This window comes from Myiozetetes cayanensis, unplaced genomic scaffold, assembly GCF_022539395.1.
Source record: "Myiozetetes cayanensis isolate MyiCay16 unplaced genomic scaffold, myiCay2020 scf7, whole genome shotgun sequence".
Lineage (NCBI taxonomy): Eukaryota > Metazoa > Chordata > Aves > Passeriformes > Tyrannidae > Myiozetetes > Myiozetetes cayanensis.
Window position 1 is genome coordinate 15,563,915 of NW_026087964.1, and position 13,336 is coordinate 15,577,250.

Below are 13,336 nucleotides of genomic sequence, written 5' to 3' on the forward strand. Positions count from 1 at the left end.
GCAGAATTTAAATGTGCCACAATATGATTGAAGAGGATGGAGTATTCCACCAACAAGAACACGGTTCAGAGGGAACATGCCATAGAATGAGAATACCAACACAGTTGTTCAATTGCTCACTAAAACCTTTATTTTTATCAGAGAAGTTATTTCATTAAGCAGAATGTATCTATCCTTGCATTTACATTTATTAGTAAACACAAGACCTGCAAAATATCTCCTGAACAGTGAGGAACTTTTTGTTTCAAACTCAGTTCCACAGGACCAGACTGTAGAAAAAATTCCTTCTTTTATTTCTGACCTGATGCTCAAAGGCTGCCTAGTTGCAGTACAAACCTGCGTAGTTCAGCTCCATAATGAATGGCTCAGGGTAAGTGTCCTCCAAGTACCAATATGTAACTGAGCCTGGTGAGGTTTTCCAAGCAAACAGGCAAAGGCTGCTCTGCATGCCCCCGCAGGCTCCAGAACTAGCTCTGTGGCTCCAGCAGCTGGGGTGTCCTGGTGCCAGTGAGGCCAGGGAGGTGGAGTCTGGAAGACATGTGTGTGCAACTACCTAGGAGGTCTCCTCTTCCATATCATGTTTCAGGCAAATCATCTGAGAAGGCTGTCAAACCTTACATGGACTGGAGAGGTTTTATGCAAAAATGAGTAGTGCTTAGTAAAAAGCAACTGAGGATAGGACCTAACAAGACTGTGTTTACTTGTGCCAAAACCACTAATCATCAGATGAAATGTCAAAGATTATGTATATAGTAGTGCTGTGATAGACACTGTAGCTATGTGAGGCAGGGACTACAGCAGTCCTTCATGTGTTTTTGCTAGTACAGTACAGTTTCCAGCTATTTGGCAATGAGCCTCACTTAAGAAATGTTCTGGGTCCAGCTCCACCTGCCCTTTTCATAGCTTTCCAGGGCTGCTGCCTATCTCTCTCACCCTATGCTGGCACTGCTGCCTGTTTTAACAGTGCTGATGCTGAGACCAAACTGATAAACTCAGCTGAATACTGCTGAGTTTGTCCCAAGCAATGCAGATGCCTCTGGACTGAGCTCCATTGCTCCCCTGCTTCCATATTTATGCAGCACTGAAACACTGGACTTAGCCCTGCACCAAGCAAGCTAGCCCAGATCAAAAAGAAGGATTGTGCTTTACTTCTATGCCTTAATGTACTGGCAGGAAACCCACATCCAGTTCTAGGCACCAAGGATGTCGTTCCTGTGCGCATATGTTCAGCCCAGGGTGCAGGACAGCACTAAGTGAAAGGTTTGCAACATCCTGCAGTAGCACCCGGTGTTGAAGCAGCCGTTTTTAGCAGGAGAAATTAATTACTCACTAGTGGTTGTTCAGGCTGAAGAGATGCTAAAACTGCTCATTTGGTTTCAACATCACAGTGACACAGTTGTACTCATCTGGTTTCCAGGAACTGTTCAGTTTACGTCAGTCAGGGCTCTCCACACCTCGCTCCAGCACATGGCATAAGCCCCAGAAAAAGAGATCTGCATGGACAAGCCAGGGTAAGTGGCAGAGATCATCCTGCTGCTGTTACAGGAGAGCATACCCAAGTTTTCAAGATTTATTGCCAGAACTTTTCCCATTTAACTATCTTCTAGGGAGGACTCTGACAACAGGAAAAGAGGAAACACAGAGACCCAGGCACCCTTTCAGCGATGCTGCGTCAATTACAAATACAATGATCACTAGGTCTGGACTTATTGGTGACAGTTTTTCTTCCCCTCAATTTGTGTTACAGCCTGAAATCACAAAGCTGTGATCCCCGAGAACCTCCTTTGTAATGCATATCAACTTTCGTTGTGCCCCTTTGTTCCCAATGTGACGGAGCATTGTGGTGCCTGTGTCCAGGGAGCAGGTTCGCTTTATTGTTCTTGTAAATATGTACTGCTGGGAGCAGCTCCGTGGAAGGCATTGAGTTTGTGCATGACTGACGCCGACCCGGACAACTGCTCTGACCCCCAGCAGATGGTGGTGCAGGGACTGCAATGATCTGGAAGTAATAGCATGTGCCATTTCTTTTTGTTTGGAACAGACAGCCAGACCCTGCGTTTCCCTCCCCTGTGCAGCAACAGCTGTATATACAGTACGGGCTGGCCAACCCCTAACTGTCACTCCGGTCTTCCTCCACTGCCATTAATCAGGAAACCTTGGGCGCTGAGACTTCACTGAGATTAAACACTATATGAACACCACATGGCTCTTTCCAGTGTTAATAAATTTGCGGGCCTTGGGGCATAGATCAGTTGCTCTCCTAGAGAAAAGTGAGTAAAAGTTAAAAATACCTACCACTCCCAATATTAGACTTAAGTAGTGGTGCATTTGCTGGTTTTTAACCTCTGCACAGAAAAAGCCAGGGTACAGAAGTCAGTATTAATTAAGAATTTTAACTTTTAGACTACAAATGGTTGGTTTAATAAATTTTACTTGTCATTTGCATTTATCAGGGACCAAAATAAGTGTTTGTTTCAAAAGGAAGGTATAAAATGGGTAAAAATCCACAAGTGATGTTTTCTCCAAGGCCACAGGAGATTTATTGCTTCAGAATGATAGCAGAGCAGTTTGCATTCGATTTAGTAAGTAAGAAGCCAGGTTTTTTTATAATTCATTGTATATGAGGTGTGTCATTAGAGGTCAAAAATGACAAATTATAATATATTGGAGTTAATAATCATCCACTGTGTGTCTGGCCTGTGTTACCAGACACCATAAAATTGCCTTGACGGTCCAGAAGGGAAGTTCCTTAGGATGGATGGAATAACTGCTCTGTGCCCCTCCCCTCCCAGCCCTGGATGAGGCGGTTGTCAAAGAAAGGGGCTGAAAACCAGCTGCACTCTAAACATTGTATTTCTGCTACTATAATGCTTCTGCCAGGCTTTCAGCTGGCAGGTCAAAGAACGGCAGACTTGCAGTCCTCGAAATGAGGAACAAAGGTGGGGTAGGAGTAATGGCAAGGAAATGCTTTAGACTTTTTCCCCACTCTATAACAGCATAAACACCTCTTGAGAATTTCACACACAAGACCCCCAACCTGAAAGTCCACGTCCAAGCTGTCAGACCGTTCCTTTGCAATAGCAAACACCTTTATGTTGTTTAATTCAGAGCAATCTCTCTCCTTCTGTGCAGGGGAAACCTGTTATGGGTTTGTCCCTCTAAAACTCCCCACAATAATGAAATTTTCCTGGGGTGAACTGAAGTCTCCCAGGTCACAGCATCATGACATTGCTATCAGGTTACAGTCAGCCTTCACTGCTGGGCTGATGGCTGAGGTGCATATGTCTCATTATCTTTCATTTAGAAATTTCATCCTAGACTTAAGAAATGACCTTGTAAAGTTTGCTGAGACCAGTTTCAGTTTTGGGAAGTCCCCATCTTCTGAAGAAAAAAGCAATGAAAGGAAATCCCTGTTCACCTACAGTGCAAAACTACCTTCTGTTCAACCCCCATCAGAGTTGGACAAGGGAAAAGTGTCTGAATTTCTCTTGAAAATTATTGTTCGGTCCGAATTCCTTCCAGACTTTCCTGATCTTGCTTCTGGTTGCACTACCTCAAACTACAAACACTTAAACAGAAGTAGCTTTACTTTCTTGACTAATCCCATTAGCTTTAATGAGTCTAATCGCACTAGTAAAATTATGCACGTGCTTAGCTCTTGGCAAGGTCAGTGCCAGTAATGAGCAGAAAAACAAACTGATAATGAAGCCATGAGTAACAAGAATGTCTGGATATCTGCATTTCTAGAAAAAGATATAGCTGTCTGGAACACTAAAAATGAAATACTGCTTGTTAAGATTAAAGAAAAGAGAGTGAATTCTGAACCAAGACTGACAACAAACAAAATTATAGAGAAAATCTTTAATTAGTTATCACCCATGACATGTCTTCAGTTACCTCCATAACAGCTATAAGCTCATTACCTTAGTTATGACTTTTCAGTTCTTCCATTCATTTATACGAAGCTCATCAATATGATATCCAAGAACTAATGAACTTTAGCATTAAAAGGTCACGTGTAATCCCCTGAGAAGAAAAAATTCAAGGTGTCAGCCACCCTGGATCTGAGCACTGAAATATTCTCACGCAATTTTTATAGAATTTATTTTCAATAATTGCTGCCAGAAATATTCTGTCTTTTTTCAGGTTAAGGATTATGGAAAATGGTCTACAGAACAGCAGAGGTTCAAAATGAGAGTAACATGAAAATTAGACTAAGTCCACAACAACTAGAATTTGTACAAATGTTCTTGACAAAAGAAATAATCCAAATAGATATCAACATGGCAGTATGACAAGATAATTATTTTTTAGGATTATGTGTTCCTTGACCATGTGTTTACACCATATTAAAGAATCTTCTGTTTCAGGAATGTATAACTTCCTCAATGTTTTAAATAAAGAAATAGCCCCAAAACAAGTATTATATTCATAGCCTGAGGCCATGGACAGTCTGAAGCCCCTAAACACACAACATTAGCTTAACTTCTTTGTGCAGGACCAGCACGAGGCTTAACAATCACTAAATTCTCCAAATCATATTTATGTCGTACCTAGCTTTAAAGTCCTTGTGAAGCTTTTAATTTCCTGACTCCTCTCTCTAGCCAGTGAGAATTCCTGTGTGCACGTATGTGTATTTAGAATTACAGGTTAAAGATTTCTGTCCACATTCCGTCCCATTTGACACATGGTTATGACAGGGCCAAAGACTTTTCTAGTACACAGTAAAATGGGATGGTTTATAATGGCAAATGGGTTTCTAGTGGTAGTTTTATCAAGCGGTTATGTGCAGTTTGTGGTTTTATTTTAGAGTAGGCTGATGAGTTGGCTTTTTATACCTTACTATAGTTAGTCTGAAATTCCCTTAAGTACTATTCTGTTACACTATTCCCTCAGGTAGGAAAAATGTGTATAATCAAGAGTGTGGGTTTCTCTTGTGTTTTGCTGAACCAAATGAGTTTTCATTCTTTGTGTTTTCCAAAAACACATTTTACTTACAGTGGAGGTGAAGCATGTCAGCATACATTTTCTCAAAGTGCCTCATGAATGGGAGAGCAGGCTAGTTGAAAAAATCAGCTCTAATTCAGTCACCAAATTACAGTCTTGGGTGTGAGCGTGCCTCTGGCAGCGTATGTGGCAAACTAATATACATCAGGAAAACAACAAAACTGCAACAGCACCTTTGGTTAAAATGTTGTTCTCCACAAAGACATCTGTTTCCACATTGATTCAGAACTGTAGCATTGCAAATTCAGTTTGTACTTATATATGAATAAAATCAATAAAACATCTGGAGCCATAACATAATCTTTAAATCTTCCTTTTACTTTGTTAATTATTTGTGGTAATTCACAGTCTCATCAACTAGTTCAGTCTTTCCTCTCTTCTTGATTTCCGCAGGATGCAACTAACTTCCTTTGGTGTCTTCTGCTCACAGTCAGTCCTACAGGGAGCAGACAGACTGAAAAGGCACTGTGTCTTCTCCTCTATGTTCTGGAAGCATGGAGATTTTTAGAGTTTATCCTGCTGCACTTCTTGTAACTACTGACTCTGTAACCCTGCATAGTAAGGTTTAATCTTAGAACTGGTTTGGTGGGTGCACACACTAGCCAAGGCAGAAGGTGGAGGCAGCACAGGAGTCAGGCTCCCAGCAGCACCAAGGAGGGGCCTGGGGAACCCCCCTCTGCTGGTGCCTGTGGCTGTGAATGCTGGGGGGCAGGGGCTTGGCAGTACTTGGTGTGTGGTGGGCAGGCTCTGCCAGCCCCCAGGACACTTTACCCTCCAGATCATTCAGTGAAATCTGGTGGTGCCTGCAGGGGCACCCTGAGAGTGTGGAGGCTGATGGCACCAGCCACCACTGCAAAGGGCTGTGTGTAGAGAGCTGGGCTAAGGGAATAACCCAGTGCCACATCAGTGTCACTTTAGATGCCTGGTGAACAGGCATCATGTGCACGAGTGGAGGAGCACTGCTGCATAACAGAGGTTCAGAGATGGGCTCTTTGAAGAGCCCAGTAAAACTAAGGAGCAATGCAGGATAGCTTACATGCAGACAGACAAGGAATTTCACCCAATGCAAAATAAGTGAAGATACTTTTCTGGGGTAGGGTGAGGAGCAAAATCTAATACAATGCAAAATGTCTTACCTGCGTGTACTATAAAAGTATTTTAAAATAAAACTTCTTCTGCAAAGCAGTCATCAAGCTGTTCACACTGTTAACCTAGATAACCACATGATGTTATTACTGTTAACCTCATCTTCCCTCCCCCTCTTCCTTCCTACTGTTTGCTATACTCCTTGCATTGTCTTACACTATAAGAACACTCTCAGAAGGTACTGTACTTGCTTTCAAGGCAATACCACAGTGAGCCCCAAACCCAACTGTAGCCTTTGGGTACTCCCACACTTGTACCTGAGCCTGCAATAAGATGCAGATTCAGATTTTTCTTTGCTCTACCATCCTCTCTGATATTATGACACATAAGCAAAAACTATTTAACAGCACTCCTGCTGTAGACTGCTAACTAGCCTATTCGTTCTCCCTGTCAGAGACCCTCAAGACAACATTGCAAATTCTCTGAGCAATGCTGAACATAATTTCAAACAGCAGAGGCACTTCTGACATCAAGCTGACTGACTAACAGCTTAAGCAATAACTTTAGTTGGCATATGCAGCCAAGTGCAGATCTAAGAGTTGTTCTGTGGGCAACTGTCTGTTTATTTTCTTTCCCAGACATGCAGCTGAACCACACTGTACATCCTGTGCTTACGAAATTCCAGCATGGTTGTATCCCAGTACCCACCACTAGAATGTGTGATTTATACCACCAGATACAAACATCTCAAGATAAACCTGCTGCTTATAATGAAGATCCAGACAACTGTGGTTCTACTCCCTACAATGCTTTTTAAGGTCACTAGATTTTAAAATAGCTGAGATTCTGTAAGAATGTGAGCTTTTTTTTTATATGACAGGCCAATCTTGAGAATGGGATTCTTGTAACCTTGGCCATCTCTTACATACTTTTGCTAAGCACATAAGAGGCATGGGATTGCTTCTACATAAAAAGATGCAGGTCTGTTGTTTTCTCATCTTTCTCCAAGCCAGTGTGGCAGGAGGCATTCGCCAAATGAGAAGAGTATTAGCTAGTGCTGTGCCCAAAGGAATGAGCTTAGGGTAAGCCTAGAGCCAAGGCTGAGCTGAAAAAAGTTTGGTCAGGACTGGTCAAACAAGCTGCTGAAATCTTCAACCCAGTCATCACAGGTTGCATCCAGTGCTCCCTGCTCCTGCCTGCCCTTCTCCAGCTTGAGCACTGCTGGCCAGCAGCTTCTGCAGTGCCACTGATGGGACAAAACTCCAGGCCAAAAGACCTCCTGCTCATCCACATAGAGGGCCTGATCCCTAATGACTCTGTGGGTTCTTGCTAGGCTCTCTTTTCTCCTCTTTCCACATAAAGCAAGATACTGAGAGGACTGGAGAACAATATGACTTCCCAAGTGAAGCTGCTGGCATCCACTTGCATTGGCTAAGGGGCTCTGTCCACATCTGCATGCATTGGTGAATTCGAACACGTTGGAAGTTGTCCTGTCCTTCAACAGAGTAAAATGGATTTCCTGCTTTAAGAGCTTTACATTTTTGAAGATGGTTCATGATTCTGAGCACCTAGTTGGGGTCATCTGGCAGAGCTTCTGCTTGGAAGACAAGTGAGGCATGGAAACCAAGCCCTTCAAAGGCACCTCCAAGCTGTACTTCTCCAAACTGTCTCTGAAATGACAGGCCTAATTCAGAACACTTCCACCAGCCTTGGCTGGGCTTAAGTCAAAAAGTCAAACTACTGATTTGCACAGCAAACACAAAATTTTAACTGGTGCAAACCTTGTATTTAAATTTGTTCTTCTAACTCAGCTCTGGAAGTGCTTATACTCATCACAGGCCAGAAAGTGAGGTCTAGTTCCCTGAGGTACTAATGCTTTCAGTTTTCAATAAAGTCAATAGGAATTGCTCACACTCTATGTGAAACACGAACTTTCAGCAGCAAGAAGAAAATTCAATGCATAAACAATATTAAAAAACCCTCTGTGGCTTATTACCTTTTCTTCCACCAGCTACTCACATTAAGTTCAGCCATTGTTTTGGATTTGAATAGTATTCCTGGCCTTTTGAAATGCAGATTGTCTATAACTAAAAAAAAATAAAATCAATGGTTGGTTGTTTCATAATGCACTGTTGTCAATGATGGAAAGGATAGTTTCTATAATTATTAATTCTTTGAAATAATATACCTGCTCCAGTGCCCAGTTAATCTGGTTATTAATCAAAGTGCCTTCTTTGTAAAGTGTTAGAAGTCTAGACACTGCAGATTATTGTGTGCTGCATTTTTAGCTTTTGCAGTTTGATTCAAAACACACTAAAAGAGGGGCCCCATAAAATGACCATCTAGAGACAGTCCATGGCAAATATCCAGAAACTACTCTTAACGGAATGGAGTTAGCATGAGCTGAGATCATTCTTTAGCCTTGGGAGACAAAGAAAAAAAAAGAGAGAGATGTTTTTAGAAAGAGATTTCCAAAGGGATTATGAGTTGCTCTTTGCAAACAATACAGAGGATTTCCAGTATGCATTGTGCTTTTACCGAGAACTGTGCCTACAAGGGAGGCAATCAAAGTTCTCTCGCACCTCAGGGGGAGGGGGAAATCATGATGGGGAAAGTCCCTTAATGACAGGAGACAATAGCTGTTTGTGCAGTGAGTAGAGTTACAGCAAACTTTGTCACCAAACAGTCTCTTAAAACATGGTTTTACTCATCTGAGACATTATTCATTGAATTAGTATTAGCAGTAGAAAGAGGCAGAGAAACCCAAAATCATATTCACAGGATTAATGAAATATAATCCTTTTCCATAATTTGGGAGACAGCTGAGGTGCAGAGCTGAAGCAATTAAAGTGGTTATGGCCTTTGCAATCTCAGCAATCTTTAAATCAGTGTGGCATTTGTGCCCGAAATTCGACTGACATGATATTCTAAAGACATGGAGGAGGATTCTTGACGTTAAAGGATTAATTTTCAAACACAGTCTCCTAACGGACAATCAGACCGCGTTCCCTCCCCGCGAAGCGGTAATGCTGAATGAATCCAAAATTAGGGTCTTCTTTTTGTGCCACGTCCAAACGCGGGCGCAGCCCGGCAGCTCCGGGTGCCTCCCGTCCCCTCTGGCACCGCGGGCTCGCTGTGCTGGCCGGGCTTCTGGCACACGACACTGCTCCTGTTTGCTGAGCAAACGCATCTTACGCACTTCGGCTGCAGATAAAAACAATATTATGAAACCGGGCTTTCAGTGCAAACCCGACTCCTGAAACACGCGATGTTGACATTCCTCCGTGAGAAACGTGACAGACCTTTCTAGCGGCTGTGCCTCCGAACCCCGGCCTCCCGCTGCTAAGTTCTATTTCACTATTTGGCAAAAACCGATGTCGTTTCGCGCCGCCTGGTTTCCCGGCCCCGCGTGGCCGGGTCCCTCATCCCGATCCCTGATCCCGATCCCTTCACTCGTGTCCCCAGGCCGCGCACGTGCCGGGCCCGCGAGCAGCACGAGGCGGGCGCTCCCACGCCTGCGTCCCGCGGGGGTGCTGGGGAGGGGAAGGCCGTGTCCGCGGGCTGCTGCCCCCGCGCCGGCAGCCGCCCCGCCCCCCGTGCCCCGAATGGTTCCTTCCCCCCCGCGACCCCTCCCTCGAGCGGGACCCGGGGAATCCCTCGGCTTCCCCCGCCGCGCGCCCTGCTCTCGCGAGACCTGCCGCCACTGCGCGCCGTGCCCGGCGGGTCTCGCGAGAGCGGCGCGGTTCCCACGGCCGGGCTGTTGTGTCTGAGGGAGCGGCCCCGCCCATCGGTGCGCGCCGCGCGCCGCCCCCGCCCCGCGCGTGTCTCGCGGGCCCGCGCACGCGCGGTGCAGGGCGCGGGGAGGGGGGCGCTCTCGCGAGAGTAGGAGTTTTGGCGAGAGTTTGTGGAAGATGGCGCCTGTTGTGACAGGGTGAGTGCGGGGCGATCGCGGCGCCCGCCCGAGCCGGCACCGCCGGGGCCAACGCGCCGCGCACACCGCCCGGCCGGGCCCGCCCCGGCCCGCCAGCCGCGGGCACGGCGCGCTGCCCTCCGCATGGCCCGTGGGCCGGCCCCGCCGCCCCGCGGGGCTGGGGTCCCGCCGGGTGGGCGCACGGAGGAGGCGCCCCGGTCCGGGCCGGCGGCGGCCGCGCTCTCCGGCCGGCCCGCGGCGCGGGGGGCACGGCGCGGCCGGGCGCTCCCTCTGCTCCCCTGCTTCCCGTCGCGGACACGCCGCTCGGGACTCCGTGCAGGGTCAGTGCTCATCCCGGCTGCTCCGGAGCGGGTCCCGCTCCGGAGGCTCCCGGGGGAGCGGCGGACCCCGGTGGGGAGGGGACGCGGGGCTGGCACGGGCTGCTCCCCCTTCTCGGTCGCCCCGGCTCGTCTCGCCGCGGGAGGGGTTCCCCCGGGCTCCCCCGGCCGCGCACCGGGAGCGCTCGCACAAAGGCTTTCGCTGCTGTGGGGGAAGTTGAGCGCGGTGTCCCCGCGGTGCCCCGGCACCCCCCGCACACGGGCCGGGCCCGGCGCTGTCACCCCGCGGCAGAGCGCTCCTGAGCGCTCCCGAGCGCTCCCGGGCGCGCCGAGCGCGGGCGGGCTCTGCCCCTGCTAGCAGGACACCCCTTTCCTCGGGCTGGGAGACAGAGGTTCCCTTTTGCTGCTTCCTCCACACCATTCCTGGGGCTTTGTTGAGCTTCAGCTGCTTTCCTCCAAGTACTGCGGTGCAGGGAAGGGTGGCAGCGTCCCTACCCCACTAAGCTACACTGGATCATAATGAATGGTAGTCGCCGTCCCTTTCAGCCACAGTGGGTAATACTTAATCATGGCTAGCCAGCTGCAGCATGTGTCACTGTAATAAGTGACACCCTTTTAGCCACCTACAGCTGATGAATAATAACAGGTCCAGTGCTGGTATACAGTGTGCAATCACACATGCAGCGTTGCATTGCACGTTGCCATCCTCTCCACATCTTGATTGCTGCTTCTTGTTGTAAGTGCCGTGTCCTTAATTTTGGACTACACTGAGCACGTGACCTCCCTCTATGTGTTGAGGGAAGGGACAGTCAGGAGAAGAACAAGCTGTTTCTATACTCAACCTATTTGTTCCAAATGAAATTCTGACTGGTGAAAGTACTGCTGTGTCTTTCTGAAACGTGGACCTTATTTTAAGATTTCACAGTGTGTCTGTGACCTTCTGTCTTCCCTGTGGGATTACATTGTCTACAGCATTGGCTCTGTGGTTAGAGAGCAACAGCCTGCTTGGGGGTGGGGTGGAGTTGGTGGTTGATGCTTTTGTTCTCATGTAGAAGGTAGCATTATGGTATTTTGTTGTTTTGTTTGGCTGCAGTAGTGTTTCCAATCCCTCACTCTTGCTTGTCGAAAAATAAATCGCAGGTTTTGCTTGGTTTCTCTCCTCATGGAGGCATCTTGCTGCTCATATATGTTTTCCCAATTAAATGTTCATTAGGGAAGCTTGTCTTATTTGCTGGAGAGTGTACTGTTTTAGAGGTTGGAGTTGAAAAAAGGGAACAAATGGTTTTAAAGTTTACTATAACTATTAACCTGCGCTCCAGTTAGCAATTAAGGTTTTCCACATTTCTGTTAATTTACTCATCCGAATATTTGGGCTCCATTTCCTTTTGTTAAGTGATTACTACAGGTTTGTCAGTGTTGTCATGTTTGTGACATTATTTTTATCCTTCTCGGACATCTATTAAAATGTTGACAGAAACAACTGTAGATTGTTTATTTTTTAAAAGAAATCAATGATCAAATAATTGGAGCTGTAGGAAAAATAGCATTTTAACAGGAGTGAAAAAATTGTGTGCAGGTTAGAATTTTAATGCTACATTTATTGTTCAAAACCTGTAACTTGAATAATTCTCTGGAAAAGTAGTCTTGTTTTCTTATTATTAAATACTTTAGCATTGGTAAAATGAAATCTGTTAACTTTGATTAATGTTATAATTAGATTGCATTCAGAAGCTTGATTATTTTTTTTTTATTACATGACCTGTTTTTAGAGTACATCTCTGTTGCAGAGTTTTCTATGTGTATTAGGATTAAAAATTGATGATACTCCAGTAGCTAATTTTTTTTTTTTTTCCCAAAATAGTCAGTACAATCCAGTTTCTTTCTGGACTATTCTTTACTTGCACAGGGGGGATAAAAAGTGCTTGAAATTAAAAAGCAGTAACTGAAGAATGTAGTGTGCAAATCCTGCATTGTGTTTGAATGGGCAACTAGGAGTTCCTAGAGGTGCTCAAACCTGAGGTAAAACTTATATGGCTCTCCTGTAGTCACTGTTAGCTGGATGTAAAAGCATTTTTTGTCTTGTGAACTCTCTATGACTGAGCTTAAATTACGATACATCGGTTTATGCTGTGTTGGAATGGAAGTCGTTTTGGGGGGCAGTCAGGGTATGTTACCACTTTATTGTTTGCACACTCGTGCTGCTGCATCTCAAGTGTTTTGATCAAACTTGCTTGTATGTAGAGTGTGGCTGAACCTAAATTTCACAGTGTCAGAACGAGATATAATGAGAAAGTACGTGGAAACGTGAGACATATAACTGAAAATGAGTTACAATTTGAGCTATTATTAAAAGAAGTGGATAATTTATGGCTGGAATTATAGGATAGTGTTTTTGGGTTTTGTGGAGTATTTTTGGTTTTGCTTGTGAACAATTTAGGGAAACATGATTTAAAGATGACAAAATCAATGAAAACGTTATATAATTAGAGAAGCACATTTTGAGTGCAAAACACTTGGTTTTAAATAATTACTGGTACTACAAATGTACCTCTAGGTGTCAGTTTGCAAATTGCTGTGCTAGGTCCAGCACAACCATATGACAGAAAAACTCCAATGCCATGAACTTAATTTTATGAAATTTTAAAATTACATAAGGTATGGAATGGTGTCTTTTCGGTAACCTGGGACAACTTGATCTTTAAAATACTAGAAACAGTTGCAAAAAACAAACCAAACCAAACCCAACAAAACAATGAAAAAACCTGAAAAACCGAGCCCTTGCAAAGATGCCTACACCAGCAGCAAATGCACACAATTTAGGAAGGATAGATTGAAATGATAAATATAGGCATTGGCTTGAGTACTCAATTACCAGTGAAAACCTCTGTAATAGCAGTATAAGAGATGGTATTTGGATTATTTTTCAAACAAGTTGAGAAGCCTTGAAAAAGACAAAAATAAGTTGAGTGGGCTTATCACTAGTGTGACGTTTTCC

General features: G+C 45.2%; 1 protein-coding gene across 3 annotated transcripts in view; it reads left to right on the top strand.

Annotated features, from left to right (window-relative positions):
* RBPJ (recombination signal binding protein for immunoglobulin kappa J region) overlaps window positions 1-13,336 on the top strand; it is a 143,703-nt gene that overhangs the window by 73,845 nt on the left and 56,522 nt on the right. Inside the window, exon 1 of one of the 3 annotated variants that reach the window (XM_050338685.1) lies at window positions 9,953-10,024. The exons of the other annotated variants lie outside the window; for them this stretch is intronic. Within the exon in view, the coding sequence (XP_050194642.1) occupies window positions 10,005-10,024 (20 nt within the window). The 5' untranslated portion in view covers window positions 9,953-10,004. Of the gene's footprint in view, window positions 1-9,952; window positions 10,025-13,336 lie in introns of those variants that run through there. 3 annotated transcript variants of the gene reach the window in all.